The sequence below is a fragment of the Trachypithecus francoisi genome, unplaced genomic scaffold, assembly GCF_009764315.1.
Source record: "Trachypithecus francoisi isolate TF-2019V2 unplaced genomic scaffold, Tfra_2.0 Lachesis_group4, whole genome shotgun sequence".
Lineage (NCBI taxonomy): Eukaryota > Metazoa > Chordata > Mammalia > Primates > Cercopithecidae > Trachypithecus > Trachypithecus francoisi.
In genome coordinates, this window is record NW_022681469.1 from 128,712,781 (window position 1) to 128,730,653 (window position 17,873).

The 17,873-nt window shown below is 40.7% G+C and overlaps 1 protein-coding gene across 2 annotated transcripts in view; it reads left to right on the top strand.

The window, feature by feature from the left end:
• Positions 1-17,206, top strand: part of BMPER (BMP binding endothelial regulator) — a 253,600-nt gene extending 236,394 nt beyond the window's left edge. For both annotated transcript variants that reach the window (XM_033193504.1, XM_033193505.1), the window contains 2 exons: positions 5,259-5,389; positions 15,796-17,206. In XM_033193504.1, the coding sequence (XP_033049395.1) occupies positions 5,259-5,389; positions 15,796-15,977 (313 nt within the window). In that variant the 3' untranslated portion in view covers positions 15,978-17,206. The remainder of the gene's footprint in view (positions 1-5,258; positions 5,390-15,795) is intronic.
• Positions 17,207-17,873: the final 667 nt, after the last annotated feature.

Here is a 17,873-nt window from a genome sequence, read left to right on the forward strand (position 1 = left end):
GCTAATGGAGCTGCACTCTTGGCAGCACCACCTAATAGCACTTGCTTCAGTGATGGAAGTGTTCTCAATCCACTCTGTCCAGTGTGGGGGCCACCAGCACCTGCTGGCATTGAACATTTGAAACGTGGCTAATGGGAATGACGAACTGAACTTGTAATTTTATTTAATGGAAATTAACTTAAATTCCAATTTAAATAACCACATGTGTCTAATGGTTTCTGGTGTGGAGTTTCCAGGAGGCAGTAGCTGTAGTTTGATGCGGGAAAATAGTTCTGAAGGCTTCTCTGCAGATGAGTTGTGATTAATTGGATTTCAAGGAGGGAACTGAGCACAGGTCAGTTCTGATCCCACTCCTGTGCTGAGTGCTATGAGGAACAGGGTTACAACATGCCTTCAAGGAGTCATTGAAACATGACACACAAACATCAAACATTGAGAGAAGGGAGGTAGTGGATGTGTGACAAAGTGCTGCCCAGCCTGGTGCCAGCTCCCTGGGCCCCTGCATCAGCTCCGGGCCTCCTCTCTTGTCCTATTGTGGCACCGAGCAGCTGTGTTAACCACACAGAATCTGCACCTCTTGGCTGCCAGGCAAGATGCCAGGAGTGGGGTAGATGAATCAGGAAACCATTTCTAGATACATTAATTTGAAGCTCCTGTGACAGGCAATATGCTTTAAGGGGATTGTATAGGCCTGATTCCTTTGTTATTTTGCCAATTCCATTACAATGGAAACCTGGTCAGGCAGGCCCTGTTCACCTGCAGAGCTTTCCTGGAAAAGCTCAGAGTCATGCAACCTGTGTCTTCCCACTGGAGCAGTGGGCAGCTGTGTTTCCTGACCAACTCACCATCAAACAGAACATAAATGTGACAGAACAATATCGTGAGAGCAGAGACACCAAAGCCATAGATCTCAGTCATTCCCAGAAGTGATAAAATTCTGCTATTTATTCTATCAAATGAATATAAATGTAGACCATGGGTACATACTGATTAAGGAAAGGACAGCAACCTTCCATAAACACAGAAAACTCAACTTCACTGTGTCATAAATCAGATTTTCCTCACACTGAATTATGAAGTGTGATAAACAAGAATTGAATAGTTGAATAACAATAGTTTTGTCCCTCCCGAAAATTTGAAGTGCGTTTGAAGATGCTTTTATTTTTTCCCTTAATAAATTCTTTTGTAACCAGGAGAAGCATGCAAAATTATTCCATTATCTATTCCACCACAACATCAATAGACGAATGAAACGCAGGTGTGAAGACAACACAAAGCGAATCCAGCCGAAGTCTGTATCGAGAGGCTGCCCAAGCCCCGATTGGGAAGATTTTAGCTGGAGGAATGTTGAATAACTAAGACCTACAAATAGACACCCTCCTTTTCTCCCATTCTTTATTTTCCCACTATCATTCTGAAATTCTGATTTAAATACTAATATCTTTCATGATATTCTTTTGTGTACTTTTAAAAGTAAACTGTGACGTTTACCTTTTTAAAAAAGTGATATGTATTCACGGTGCCTGCCTGACTCTTTGGGTTTCTATTGTAACAGACCTGGCAAAATAACAAAGGAATCAGGACTAGGTAGAAAATACAGGTAAGAAAATTCAGGAGAACCACAATCCCACCACCCTGAGCTGTCCTTTGGATTTGGTCATATCTGTTTTCAGTTATTCTTATTTTCATTGTGTGATTACATGATGTTGAAACACAGTTTTGTTATCCTTCTCTTTTTTTTTTTTTTAAGTTAATCCTTCCCAAACATTTCCTCATATTTAAAAAATATATTTCCAAAACATCATTGTAATGGCTGTAGGGTGTTTCATCACAGAAGTCACCTGAATTTATTTAGCCGGGCCCTTATGATGGACAATTTAGGTAATTTTCCTTTTCTTTTTCAATTTAAATAACATTGTGATGAAAATGCCTAGGTTTGAAGGCTATATTCATGAGCATTACTATTTCCTTAGGACTCAAATTTTCATCAGAGAGGAAGAACCTTTGTCTGGGCTGTGTATAAATATTATTCAATTTCTCTCTAGAAAGATCTAATGTAGTTACTGTGAATATGGGTTCTGAGATCAGAACAAAACAAGGTGTCCTCCTAGGTTTGCCGCTCTGGATCTATGATCAACCCTATGACATTGAGTAACTTACTTCACTTCTTCAAGCTTCAGCTTCCCTATCTATTAAATGGAGCAGTGAAAATCTTTGCCTCTGATCCCATTGCCAAGTGGAGTGGAGGAGACAGTCCCTGAAAAACACTCCGTGTAAGAGCTGGCAGTTTCACACCACTGCCAGTGGGGCAGGGGATGGCTGCTTCTCCATTCTCTCACCAACTCTATTCATTGTTTTATGTAAAAATCATCAACTTTATAAGTGAAAAACAACATTTTTGAATTTTAGCTTCCGAGACAAAACACATAGTTTAAGCCTTTAAAAATACATAAAACATTTTCAAGTAAAGGTCTGGCTTGGACAAACATTTTTGTCTCATATACTGTTCTCCATGAGTGGTTGATCATATAAAAAGCTCAGATCTTCCTTAGTTTTACAGTGAAGGCACATCATTGATTGTGTCTGTGGAGACAGAAGGGCCTGTCTGTGGGTGAGGTAGAGTATATGTACACCGTGGTTATTAAATGTGTACTTAAAACATTTTCTCTCAACAGTCTCAATGAATTGGATTTAGCTGTCTATAATTTATCTTCGGTTGTGTAAATAGCTTCATAAGACAAGTAGAAATCAAGAGGAAAAAAAAGGAAAATATTCACTAACAATCCCCTTACCCAAACAAATTACATTTTATTGGTTTATTGTCCATGGAATTTTACAGAATTACAGTAGACATTGGTTCAAATCTGAGGACACATTTCCTCACACTGAGACCAGCCTTTTCCCATATATGTGCCATCATTTTACCAGGCCCATGAGATGCCGTTCCATCCAGGTCTTGGCAGTGAGAGCCGTGTATACAGAAAGAGACCTACCCCCATGGGCCAGGAGAGAGGTGAGGAACAAATTCTTCTGGGAAAGTGAAGTAGGAATGGGATTAGAGGTTAGAACCTGGGGCAGCCAAAAATGTTGCTGTGAAGTCTGAGCATAAACACGATGGGTGTGGGTTATTCTGAAATGAAAATTGAAACAACAAAGGGAAATGGTATTGAGGGGAATTTCATACGCCGACATTTAGATGCCATTTTAGGCACAAGTTTTATTTGGCTTCTCTTTGGAATTCCAGAGGCTCTCCCCAGTGTAGAGACAGTACTGTGCGTTTAATGCCTGAATGCACTTGCCCAAGATTTCTATAATAAAAGTGGGGAGAAGTATTAAGAAATACAACCTTGAGCCAGGCGCAGTGGCTTGTAATGCTTGTAATCCCAGCACTTTGGGAGGCCGAGGCGGGTGGATCATCTGAGGTCAGGAGTTCAAGACCAGACTGGCCAACATGGTGAGACTCTGTCTATACTAAAAATACAAAAAATTAGCCGGGCATGGTGGTAGGCACCTGTAATCCCAGCTACTTGGGAGGCTGATGATTATTGCTTGAATCTAAGAGGTGGAGGTTGTAGTGAGCTGTAGTGAGCCGAGATTGCACCATTGCACTCCAGCCCGGGCAACAAGAGTGAAACTCCATCTCAAAAAAAAAAAAAAAAAAAAAAGCAACAACCATGACTACTACAAAGAAAAAAGATCACTTTTTCTGTCCTGGTTATCGTGTCTTAGGTATCGCTCATCAAATAATCTCTCAGTCCTTGACATGGAAGGAGGCTGTTTAGGTTTTACATCTGTTCCTCTTTTGTCCCTGTTGGTTCCTATTTCCCAAAACTGTGCCCTTGAGTGTTGGGCTGCAATAACTTTGTGCGTTCATTGTGGGCCTGTTGCTCCTTGAATCTGTTTTTTGTTGTTTAATTCCTGTTTAGAGCAGATAGTGTGTCGACCTCCACCCAGAGCTGGCTGAGTGCTCTCGACAATCGGTTGTGCACAGGTCCCACAATACAGGAAAATGGCATTATTAACATCCAGTGGCAGTGTCATGATCACTTTTCAAGATTATAAGTGCAGCTTGTACTCTTGGATATTATTTTTCCTGTGTTCAGCCTTGAAGAGCTTCTGTGAGGAAGGGAGTTTGCTGAACAAGGTTATGAAAAATATAAGGATAGTTTAATTTTATTAATCTTGGAGGCCTCTTGCATAAATGTTAACTCGAAACTGTGAGGCAGTAAATTTGCTGAAAGAAGAAGATGACAGTTGTTGTGTGGTATAATAAAAAGGACACCACTTTCAAAGCTGGGAGATATAATTTAATTTGCTCTTTTCCACTTAAAAGTGCTGACTTTGGGCCCATGTATTTATTTGTAAAATGACCCCTTCATTTATGGAACAAGCAACTATATTATGTCTTGTTTACCATCCGGTGACAGGCTGTGTGTGAAAGCATTTTGTAAACTGTAATATTATACACCAATGTAAGGCCATTATTATGTCTTTGTGGTCAAGATGTTCAAAAATTTGTTAGTTTGCATTTCCGCTCAATTTATATCCTGGTCCATCATTTCCATATTTCAGCTATAGAGACCTTGGTTTAATCCTGTTCATCTTGCAGTCTAATTAGAGGCCTGAAATATTTGCTTTATTTAGAATTTGTCACTCTACATTCTAAAGACTGAAGATTCAGTGGTCCTTAAAAGACTAAGATTCTAAGATATTACAGAAGTGAATTCTAATTGTCTGTCTTCAGAAAGCCATAGGATTTTGTGTTTTTATCAAGTTGGTTACCATTTTTGGAAACATTGCAGTAAAATTTATTAGTTTTATATCAGTGCTCGTCACAAGATGGCGATGGTATTCCAGTAGGGTAGCCATTAGGTGCATGGGGCTATTTATATCTAAGTTAATTAAAATTAAAGCAAATTAGAAACTTGGTTCCTCCGTTGTGGCAGCCACATTCCAGGTGCTCAGTAGCCAAATATAGAGTGGCTTTGCACAGTGGTGATAATAGAATATGTCTATCCTTACAGCAAGTTCTTTTGGATAATCTTGCTCTAGAAGAAAGGAAATCTAATATCACATTGTTCAGAGGTATCCAGCACTTAAGTTCCATGCAGAATTTTGCCAATTTAGGTTTCCAATCTAAAATAGACATTTTAATGGGCCAATCAGGTTTCCCCATCTACGACCCTTTCTGAAGTTATATTTAGGGTGTTTATGTTTAATATTTTTAAATGTTTGTATCTCTCTATTGGGTTCTATAGGTCCTGTGTGACAGACATGTGTGAATGTCCAGTCCATAAAAACTGTTACTGCGAGTCATTTTTGGCATATACCCGGGCCTGCCAGAGAGACGGCATCAAAGTCCACTGGGAGCCTCAGCAGAATTGTGCAGGTAAGAAAGTCCTGGTGGATCTATCCATCAGAAGTTTACTGCAATGCCCAAGATGGCAATGGAGGTGACTTGTGGATGCTGACATGAATGGCCACGTGCCTCTTTGTCAGAGGAAAATCCCTTCAGTAGGCCAACTGGATTGCTACTTGATAAAATACAGGGACTTCCCACTGGGCAAGGTAGACAGCACTTAAGATAAATGCTTTGTGACAAGCATATTTAAGCAATTTAAAGATTTCCACTGTTGCAAAATCCTCTTGACCTCAAATTATCAGCTGGATATACTTAGCTCATGGACGGTCATTGCTATGGCTTAGGTTATGTGTGAAGCAAAGGAGATTTGGGACAATTACAGTCATTTAAGGTCTTTAGGATAAACAAGATACTTTTTTTTTTTTTTTTTTTGGAGATTGTTATACAAAGCCTAGTAGAATTTTTTTCCCCTCTGAGAGATTTCTATAATAGTTGTTGCCTCAGGCAAGTTAATTAGCTTATTTGATATCTGTAAAATGGACTTCTTTATTCATCCAAGAAATATTTGTTACAAAGTGGCAAGGTACTGGGCACTGTGCTGACACTGGGTACTTTCATGGGTGTAAGAGATGAAGCCCCAGCCATTGACGCACTGGCAGCCTAGTGGGAGAAACAAACAAAAACATAACTCTACAATAAAAATAAAAACTTGCAAATTACAGTAAGTATGAGGAAGGAAACGAACAGGACGGAGTGATAGGAAACCACTGGAGAAGGCTGAGATGGGATGAAGAGGGAGGCTTCTCTACAGATGATATTTTAGCCTCGCCCTGAAGGAGTGAAGGGAGTGAGGGCAAGCATTCTATGCAGAGGAAACATGTTTGATGGCATAAGGTAGGAGAAAAATTATTAGCATGCTCTCAAAGTGGAGAGGAGCCAGTGTGGTTTGAGCCTGGGGTGGACTAGGGGAAGAGGGGCGCAAGAGGAAGGTGGAATAGGAGCAGGAGCTGAATCACGCAGGACTTGGCAGGGCTTTGAAAGGAGTCTAGCTTTTATTCCAAGAGAAATGGAAGCCTCTGATAGCTTTTAAGCAAGCCTCTTTCTGCTTTCCAAAGATGACCCTGGATACTAGATAGAGAATAGATTGGAAGGGGACAAGATTGAAACCAGGATACTAGGCAGGAGGCTATTGTGATAGTCCTGGTGAAACACTGATGGTGGCTTGGATTAAGATGGTGGCAATGCATGTGGAGAGGAAGGGAGAGAGTCTAGATTTTAGAAATTTGCAATTTTAGAATAATACCTGCTATCTAGTTACAAACATTAGTGATATATGTGTGAAGCATCTCAAACAGTGTCCAACTCAGAGAAGGTGCTCAGTCAAGGGTAGCTGCTGTTGTTATTTAGATTTGAAGGAGAAATGAACTGAATAGTTGTCACCTAGTTCAAGGATTGGCAAATTTTTTTCTTTGAAGGGCCAGATTTACCTAAAATAAAGAGACTGGGATTTTCAGCCTACTACCCTAGTCTTAATAGCCTTAGCTCACATCTCAGAAAAGAAGGCCACTCATGCCATTGCTGACTCCAGAATGTCTACATTGGTTGAAGATAAGAGTGGTCACCTGGTTAAAAGAACCATCAAGAAGAATTGCCTTGAAGCTGTGATTGCAGTGTGCAGACATTGCGTTCACTTAGACTCGTGCGTTATAACCTGTCTGGACATTAGAATCACCCTGGGAGCTTAAAAAATAAACCAGGAACCTAACCTGTGCCCTATGCCCTGATGCCTTTCTTGAACTGGCCTCGCGTACCTTTTAAAACTGCCCAGGTGATTCTGACCTGCAGCCTGTGTTGAAACCCCTGAGTTAACCCCTGTGTTTACTTGGGTAGCTGTGGGGAGGTAGGATGATGGATTTTTGGGAGTTGCTGAAGCTTCCTCAGCTGCCCCTTGGTGCGGTCGCTAGTTTGTGTTTTTTGAAAAGCACCAGAGCCCTTTCACCTTCCTGTGACCTCCATTTTGGTGGTGCCCCCTCCTCTGCAAACCCAAGTCCAATCTTTATATCAGAGTTAATCTTCCACAACAAGTGTGCTGCTCTATCAATGCTGCCCTTCTCAGATAAGTATTGATTCGATAAAAATAATTCACTTGGCCGGGCGCGGTGGCTCAAGCCTGTAATCCCAGCACTTTGGGAGGCCGAGACGGGCGGATCACGAGGTCAGGAGATCGAGACCATCCTGGCTAACACGGTGAAACCCCGTCTCTACTAAAAAATACAAAAAATTAGCCGGGCGAGGTGGCGGTACCTGTAGTCCCAGCTACTCCGGAGGCTGAGGCAGGAGAATGGAGTGAACCCGGGAGGCGGAGCTTGCAGTGAGCTGAGATCTGGCCACTGCACTCCAGCCTGGGGGACAGAGCAAGACTCCGTCTCAAAATAATAATAATAATAATAATAATAATAATAATTCACTTAAGGTGTGACTGAGGCTGCTAAAACGTGAGGCAAATGGCTGCCCTCTAGCCTAATGCATCAGTGCTGGGTAGAATATGTGAGGGTAAGGTTTTTGAGGAACTGGGTCCTTCCAGCCATCTTGAATACTCCTAGCTCCCTTTATTTTGAATCCCCTTTCCCTTGAATCTACCAGAAAATGAATAAAATAAATGGAGTCAAGCTAGATCCAGCCATCCATCCTGGTCTAATGCAGGGCTCAGCAGAATTCTATTAATTTCATTAGCTGTGGTAGTGCTGTTGTTGGGATCATAGTAGATACTGGATATATGATCCTTCTCTCCCTGGCCCAGAGCTATACTTAGCACCATTTCAGTGCACACATTGCATTTGAGGACTACACATTTCACGTCAGCATCTTCTTTTCAGGGACTGAGTCTCTGGAGCTAAAGTTACTTTTCTAATGGAGAAGGAATATGGCTCCTGAAAGATCCCGTTTACCCCTTCTTAGTGGCACCATCTGGGTGAAGTATAACTCCATCAACATTTTACACACACACACATTCTCTCTCTCTCACATACACACACGCACACACACACACATTATGAACTTCCACAGACTGACAGTTGGTACGTGAATAAATAAATGTACACAGATCTGTAGCATCTCTCAGTAGATTCAGTTCAGATTCACGTAGAATAATGAAGACTCTGAGTCCTCTTTATTCGTTTTTAGCTCCCAGGTTCTTTGACTCATGACAGCACTTAAGGCCACGTAAGACAAAAAAGAGAAATCTTCCAGAGTAAAAAGTTTGGAGGTTGAACATAGACGAAGTCAGCCAGGTGAGAAACTCTGAATGAACCAGTGACATTGTAAAGTCCAGCCTGGATTTTAACACTGTCATGACTACAGACACAATATGTGCCCACTACCTATGGCACGAGGGACTAATGGAACTCTAATTTAGCATGGGAATTGCTAAATAAAATCGAATGTGTTAAGGGCTATAGTGAAAGTATATAAAAGTTTAATAATAATCATTTATATTGCTATTCACCCATTTTAAGCACATCCTTTCCCCCAAGGACTATATTAGTATTTCATGTTATATTTTATCTTGATAATACCCATAATACTTTATTTATATGGTAACATTATATTACCCACATTTTACTCATAGGGTCGTTGAGACTTAAAGTAGTTAAGTAATTAGCTGAAAGTCTCAGAGCTGGGAAGCGAGGAAGCTGAGAGTTGAACCCCGGTTAACTGGCATCATTGCCCTGTCCTTAATCATTATGACAACACAGAGACCCATGAGCACTGTGGGAAAAAAAATGCATATTTATGTGCTTGTATTAGTGTCAACTAATTCATCCAAATATGTATATAAATCTTAGTCACCTTAGTGACTTTCCAATTTCTATTTCTTTGTTCCCTATCACTGGTGTTTGTTACTTGGTACCCTCTGACTCTAAATTTGTTGTGATCTTGTCTGCTGTATCTTACATAGTCATCCTCAGCAGAATGTCTGCCACCTGCCTATAACTGATACTAATTGTCACTGCACACTCAGTAATACATTTTATACATGGAAAAGGTGCTGGAAATGTGGGTGTTTGTGTCTTTCTGTAGCATAATTGATAGTCTGCTGGGCTATGTGAACAGTTTTCTCCCTCCTTGTCTGGCTCTACAAACCCTAGATAGTTCTAGCTCCTTCTGTTCAGCAACTCTGCCCTAATTATATACACTGAGTTATTTCTTGACTGACTGGATGCCTCCTGTAAAAGTTTAAGAGTTAAAGTCAGGTACTGTGACGTTCAGCACCCCATAGGGGGATGTGGAGATGGTTGAGTTCTGGAAGTCACAGAGCCATGCTGACTGAGTGTATTGATAAAGCCGGCACATAATGTTTTTATGTTTCACCTATAGCTGTTTGAATGCCGCTTTGAGAATAAATGCACTCTAACCCTAACCACTTTGGCAGATCCCCATTTTTGTTGTTGTTGTTTGTTTGTTTTTGTTGTTGTTTTTTGTTTTGAGACGGAGTTTCACTCTTTTTGCCCAGGCTGGAATGCAATGGCATGATCTCGGCTCACCACAACCTCTGCTTCCCAGGTTAAAGTGATTCTCCTGCCTCAGCCTCCCTGGTAACTGGGATTACAGGCATGTGCCACCACGCCTGGCTAATTTTGTATTTTTAGTAGAGACAGGGTTTCTCCATGTTGGTCAGGCTGGTCTCGAACTCCAGATCTCAGGTGATCCGGCCGCCTCAGCCTCCCGAAGTGCTGGGATTACAGGCGTGAGCCACCACGCCCGGCCGTGTAGTTTTTAAACTATTTAACAAAATAGATCCTTTTAAAATACATATGTGCCAATCAAATCACACCTATGTTTTAAGAAATGATCTTATGCCTTTTACAAGTTTGAAAAAACAACTGAATTTCCAGAGGGTAAATTAGGGCTCAGGTCAGTGTTCGTGTTCTAGGATCATCTAAAAGCTGTGCTGAATTGAAGGCAAATCTGATGGTGTCACTCCACAGCTTAAAACCCTTCCAAAGCTTCCATTTGCCAAGGCTGATGGGGTCATTTGTGGTCTCTGACCCTGGCTTACTACTCTGCCTCTGTCTCCTACCACCTGCCCTCCTCAAGGTTCATGTCTCCAACCCACCAAACCAAGGATCCACCCTTCCCTGATTAAGCCACAGTACCTTGCTGTTGCCTGCACCCCTCCCTTTGTTCTTGATGTTCTATGTGTCTGGGAAGCTCTTTTTGTCATTGTCTCTCTGACAAGTTTGCTCACTTGATACTTACACAGGATCCATTCTCTCAAGTCTTCCTTGATCTCTACCCAATTCTCAGTGCTGAGCTGACGTCTTTCTCTCTTACTCTTCCCCTGTACTTTGTTCTCATTGTCTGATATGATACATCTTATATTTTGCTAAGAATCTGTTTACACATCAGCTTTACCTATTTGTTTGTAAGCCCAACCTCCTATAACTGGAGGACAGAGATGATATCTGATCACATTTTATTCCCCGGGCTTAAGAGAATGCCTGGCACATAGATACTCAGTGGATGTTTACTGATTTAATTTGAATTGAATGGGAGATGGTAGTTATAGGATGAAGGATAATACAAGAGAGAGAGAGATCTTTTTTTTTTCCTCGAGTAGTTTTCATTTCCTGCAGTCTACTTTTGACTTGTTGACTGTGAGGGACATACCAGTCCTTAATAGTAGAAAGGTAAGATGCCTCAGAAGAAGTTGAAAGGTAGAGCTAGAAGAAAAAATTGAGACGTCAGAGAGAGGAAATGACATGGGAGAGTTCATAGCTATAGGATAGTCAGGGAAACACAAAGAATGTGGTGGGAAAGAAGAAATGTTGCTGAGACGTTTTTATACTACAAGGAATCCTTGCAAGACTTAAAGGGGAGCAAAGCCTCTAGAGGGCAAGGTGAGTTGAAAGAGGCATTCTGAAAGCAATGGAGTGGAAAATGAACTCAAAACTGGCCAGATGAAATCCACACTGGGAAAAGGAATGATGGATTGAATGTCATTCATATGAAATCCTCATCCAGGAGGCATGCATTGAGCTGCTCCCCCATGCCTGTCCCCGTGCCAGAACTTTTGGTTACAGAAGATAAGAATCCTGCCCTCAGGAGCCCAGGCCTCAGCGATATACTCTCTTCAGCTGCAGGTGCTTGTCACAGTGACCCCCAGAACTTTTAAAATCAATAGCTGCACAGGCACCACTGCAGATTCAGAGCAAAAACCTTTAGGGGTGGGCTGAGAAATAAATAGTTTTTAAAAGTACCTCAGGGGACTCTTATGAATATCTCTGATTAAGAACTATAGCTGTACTGTAATTGGGGGATTAAAGCAAATAAGAAAATAACTATAACATTAAAAGTACTATGGGTTGCAGAGGAGAGAAAGCATCTTGGGGGGATATCCAGAAACCTATCTGAAGTGGGGGACATCTGAATTAAGATAAAACTGATTAGACTGGGAAAAGAATCAGAACTAATGGTAATAGATTTCAGAGGTCTCTAACTGGAAGTCAGAGATAAAACTGTAGTAATCGAAGAAGAGAGAGGTAGAAGAGAAAACAATGTCAGGGGGAGATTCCAGGAAGTAATGTGAACATTTAATGCCAGGAAGTGGGAAAAGACACCCAAGAGAGAGAGGTGTTCTCCGGGAGTCAGCAGAAGAACAAGGAGAGTTCACTGTCATAAGATAAAATGGACACAAAGACCAAGTATTTTTCAGAGTGGTCTTGGGAAAATGGGAGTTGCCAAGATGTTAGTGGGTATGGACATTAATGAAAACTTTGGAGGGAACTGCTTCGGTCAAGGGGTGGGTGAGGAGATGAGCTGTCAATGTTAATGAATTGCAGAAGACTAGGCTAAAATGACCGTACATTCTTCCACAAAGTCTGGAGGTGAAAGGAAGGAGAAAATAAATCTGATAGTTTAGGAAATATTTGTTGTTGTTGTTGTTGTTGTTGTTGTTGTTGTTGTTGCTAAATACATAGGGAGAAGATTAATGTGCTACGACAAAGAGTAGGGTAAGTTCTGAAAGCGATGGGGCAGAGAAGAAGATATGGCAAATCCAGGATGGGTGCAAATGAGAAGAGACAGTGAGGGGTAAATTAAGGGTGCTCCTGCAGATGACCTAAATCCAACACTGAAAGAGGATGAATGCTTTGGGATGGGGAAGTGCTCCAGTAGGGCTTGAGGTAGAAGAGGATGTGAAATAATAGGACCTAATTCTCTTTGGAAATAGTTTTCTTCTCATTTGCTAAAAAGGAATGAGTCTCTGAGTGACTGAAGCATGAATGTAGAGTTTGTTTGCAGGATCAGATCTCAATCTTGGCTGCTCATTAGCATCACCAGTGTGGGGCAGGGTCAAAGGAAAGGATGAGTGTTTTGTTTTTTTTTCTTAAATTACTGATATCCTGATCCCACCTTGAGGGGTTCTAGTGTAATTGATCTGGGGTGAAGTCTGGGCATCAGGAAGTTCCCCAAGTGATCCTAACTTCCAGTTGTGACCACCATTAGTCTACCGAAGCATAACAACACATGAATACAATTACTGTGTGTAAATATGATATTCAGCTTGGATGTTTCCAAATCATTAAGCAAATGTAATGTATAGGGTTTTCTGTTAGTCACTGAGAAGAGAAAAAAAGAGGACTTTGAAGGGATCAGTGAAAAGTCAAAAGATGATCAGAGAAGCCTAAATTGAGAGACTCAAAGGAAGGGTTATGTCAGTCCACCCACTCACTCATCCATGTATCCATCTACTCAATTTCTCAATAGTCCTCTGAGTATCTACTAAATGTTAAACACCATACCCCTGCAGAAGGTAAAGAAACAGAACAGCGTTCCCCTATAGTAGCCTATATTTGAGTTGGTGTGTGTATGTAGAGAGAAAGAGAGAGAACGAGTATGAGAGGATGAAACTGATGACTACAATTTCATGTTGTAAATGCAGTGATGGGATAAGCAGCAGGTGCTCTTCTTATCAGTCAAGGAACATCCATCCCATCCACACAGAAGAGGTGGGTATTCAGTTGAAAATGTTGGGAACTCAGTTCAGAAGAGTGGAAGATGAGGTGAATGGTGGTGACATTCACCAAGCCAGATAATGGCACCAGATCAAGGCACTGGAGTCCACCATGCATGAGGGAGCCCACTGATGTCATCTGTAGAGACATCTGTGCAAGGGCACAGACCACAGAACAGTGTAAAGAGGGGGAGAGTACAGATCCTTAGGCGCAAATGGAAAATTCCAATTCCCTCTCTGTTGTGGTTATATCTGTTTCATAACAGCTTTATTTAGCGAGTATTTATTGCTGACTTCCATATCTAATGCTCGCCAAGTGCCAGAAAATGTGTAAGCTAGAGACGTAGTGAGGGACCAGACAAAAACTCCACCCTCAGGGAGCTTACATTGTAGTGTTGGAAGACAGAGTAAATATGAAATGATGTCAGGTAGTAGTATGTGTAAAGAAGAAATAAATGGGGAAAAGAGGTAGTGAATATGAAAATGTTATTTTGAATAGGAAGTTACCTTTGAGAAGGCACCTCAGAAAGCTGAGAGTAAGCTAGGTGTAGGAATCAATAAGGCATAGATTACATGGGATGTTTCAATATCAGTGACTAGGAATTAGCTGCTACTAACTCATCCCTCTGCTGGTGTATCAGACAGCAGCCATGTCATTTACCTCTATCCCCAAAGTATCTCGTATAGGGACTTTGTTCAGAGCAGGTTTTTACTAAGAGTCAGTGGTTTAGTTAACAGTGGAAGCAGGGATAAATACATAATATACCAGTGCTTAATATGTATCTATACAGAAAAAATGTTCATTATCGAGCCACGTAGTTTACAGTTGGTTTTATTTAGATGTGTTGTTTCATACAACTCGGTTTTTGAATAGTAAGAGCCAATGAGAGGCTGTTGATTATTCCCTGGAAAGAATGTGCTCTCTCATTTTTTTTTTTTTTTTTTTTTTTTTTTTGAGACGGAGTCTCGCTCTGTCGCCCAGGCTGGAGTGCAGTGACCGGATCTCAGCTCACTGCCAGCTCCGCCTCCCGGGTTCACACCATTCTCCTGCCTCAGCCTCCCGAGTAGCTGGGACTACAGGCGCCTGCAACCTCGCCCGGCTAGTTTTTCTTCGTATTTTTAGTAGAGACGGGGTTTCACCGCATTAGCCAGGATGGTCTCGATCTCCTGACCTCGTGATCCGCCCGTCTCGGCCTCCCAAAGTGCTGGGATTACAAGCTTGAGCCACCGCGCCCGGCCTCTCATTTGTTTTTAACCAGTGCAATGGATATTTGAGAAGCCTTCGTAGAATTTATTTTATGGTGCTTATTAACTTTCTTTTACTTAACTATCATCAAAGATCAACATTTGGTGGCAACTCTAAATGCATAACTTGAGAGACTCAAAGTGAGGCCCGTTTGCTGACAAACCAGTTCTATCCTTAAATTTTACAATTACACGATTCCTCATCCGGTATTATTCTGCAGACAGCATAAACGATAGAGGCTTTGAAGCTGAGAATGTCTTCCATTGTTTTCACTTTTGTTTAAAGCAACTTTAAATGAAGATTGAATTGCTCTTGGTGCTCTTGGAGGGTCCCTGCTCCAAATTTCTACTTGTGTCAACATTCCTATTCTTGAGAAATGAGGGGTGGCCCCTTCGACTGTCACTGGATGTAACTCACATGGAAAAGGCTGTGTGTCACAGAACTTCCAGAATGTTTGCATTATTTTTTTTCTGACAAGTCTAGTCATGAATTTTCAGGATCTCTCAGAATTTTGTCAAAATCACTTTGCCTCTAAGTCAATAAAGATAGTAAATTGGCTGTGACATGGCAACGTCATCGTTTTTATATTGTCTGACCCAGCCAGCCGTTGTCCTCCCTGCAGTCACACATCTGACGTTTCTCTATTTGGCTTAACACAATCTTGCTTCAACACGCCTTAAATTTACTAATTTAACACACGATAACATTGATTAAAATATGTCACACATTCCCAATATCCTTGGTAGGTTTTTTCTCTGTAGGTAATTTCATATATTTGAATATTGATGTAGTTGCACAAAATATTCCTATTCATCACAGCTCAATAGCTGAAAGGACTATTTGCAGCAGATGTTTTATACTATTTAATTATTTGTACAATAACTAAATAACCTTAAAGATTTTCCTATAGCCTTACACGTTTATAGTTTATCTTATCTAAGAATAAGATAAATTCTTATTCAGATCTACCTGTTTGTTTTTATAGATGTAGCTGATTCCCAGAGTGTTTGAGGAATGTTGGGTGTTTATCATTCTCTTGTTAAAATGCAAATCTGAGCCTGAGCTATGGAAAGGTCTATGCAGTGACATGAGCCTGCAGAAATGGCATCTGGCTGAGGGTGAATTAATGGGGCCTTTCTCCATGCCATGGCTTTGTCTCCTTCTCTTTTTCAGCCACCCAGTGTAAGCATGGTGCTGTGTATGATACCTGTGGCCCAGGATGTATCAAGACCTGTGACAACTGGAATGAAATTGGTCCATGCAACAAGCCATGCATTGCTGGGTGCCACTGTCCAGCAAACTTGGTCCTTCATAAGGGAAGGTGCATCAAGCCAGTCCTTTGTCCCCAGCGGTGACCTTTGTTTCGATCCTTAAGACTTTGAAACCTGGTGACTTTGACACTGAAGCGGAAGAGCCAATGAAGGACTGAAATATTTGTGTGCCAGATTCTGTAAACACACACACAGAGTATATATGTGTATATATATAGATATATTCAAAAACATTTCATCATTTATATAAACTATAGGAGGATTATTATATGTATATTTTTTGCTATAAGACATGTATTGTTTCTAGGATCCTAACCAGTAAGCCATTGAACATGTTGTATAAATACACCTGGTGTTTTTAATTTAATAAGGTGGCATGCAGATACATTGGATAGTGTTAACATCACATACATTTGTCATTTTTAAGGAAGTTTTCTAAGAACCCTCAATTGCCTGCCTGTATTAATTTCAGTTTTGAGTCAGGATTTGTAATTGAGTGGGAAATGTGTTTCTCTGGAGAAGGGCACATTTATCTAGGGGCATTTCAGGTTTCCAAAGAAAGGAATGTATTCCTGGGAAAGACAGCAGGAGATTGGTGACTGGCCCTAATGGTGCATGAAAATTGAGGGATAGGCTGTTAGAATGTATTAGGTCGTGGGCTAATATTATTTCCAAAATTGATTGGCTGGTTGCCAAGAAATATATAAATTTGTCACTAGGGCATAACCAAAGAATCAAGTGATTTCTTGCCATCCTTGCATAGTCCTCAAGTCGTCTAATCATCTGTGTGTGTATGATGGATGTGACCATTTATATGTCATGTGTTGAGATTAAAGAGTGTCTGGATGACATGTTAATTTTATTGAGCATGAGAAGGTATTTGAAGAAACTATTGCACAACATATGATGAAATTTTGATTTCTCTGAATCTCAGAGTAATTTAAGATGGGCAAATCCAATGAGTTGATGTAACCCATCTACATTTTGTGGCTATTTTATGTATAAAATGAAAGGCTTTAGTTATTTCTAGAGGAGTCCCATCCAGCGCTATTTGGCGACTGTTAATATGTTATAATTGTTAGGCAGTGGAAAAGCCTTTATTGACGAATTGATTTAACCTCAGTCCAAAGAACAGTCTCTATACTTGCTCTCATTTACTGATAAGCTGCTACTAGTTACCATTTGATTGTCTTGACTTTCTTTCATCTTCAGTTGAATTGGTGAAAACATCAACAAAAGCAAAACCCACTGTATCTTAAAATAAAATGTTCTGCATTGTAGTCAATAAAGAGCTTAAGATGTAAAACAATGCATTTTCTCTCTCCAGATGTCCTGTGTTATACTTTATAAATTAGTTGCATCAACTTCAGATTTATCAAATTTTAGCAGTTTTATTTAGTTATAATTTTTGTATCTTACAACAGTATATATAAAGACTATTATTAATAGACAAAAGCTAACCCACTTTTTTGACAAGCCAGCATGTTGCCACTGCTTGTCAAAGACATTTATGTTTCTTTTACATTCATGACAGCTAAAGTATTAACTTGGAATTTTTTAAAATTTTGTCTGGAATATCCCTAGTTGTTTGAGTAAACTGAATAAAGTGCAGGGCGTAATAGTGACTGGCTGGGGGCACTGGGCCTTTGGTTTTTTTTCACTGCTGTATTTAGATGCTATCTGCAGCCCGAGGCAGTCAGGTTATTGTTTCAGTGCTGCCTTTGGAAAGAAGACTTTGACTTAGGTGCTTTGGGATCTAAGTGTGGTTTGTGACTTTGTCCACATTATTTAAGAGTTTGGGGGCCTCACTTTTGCTTATCTGTAACACAAAGAGGCCATGTAGTATGATGAGCAGTGTTGAGAATCAGGAAAACTAGACCCCTGTCAGTAATAGGCTAGTAGACTTTGGGCAGTAATGGGAGGCACTAAGGGCTTGCAAACACTTTCCTACTTTCATTGATTCCCTGCTCTGCCCTGACA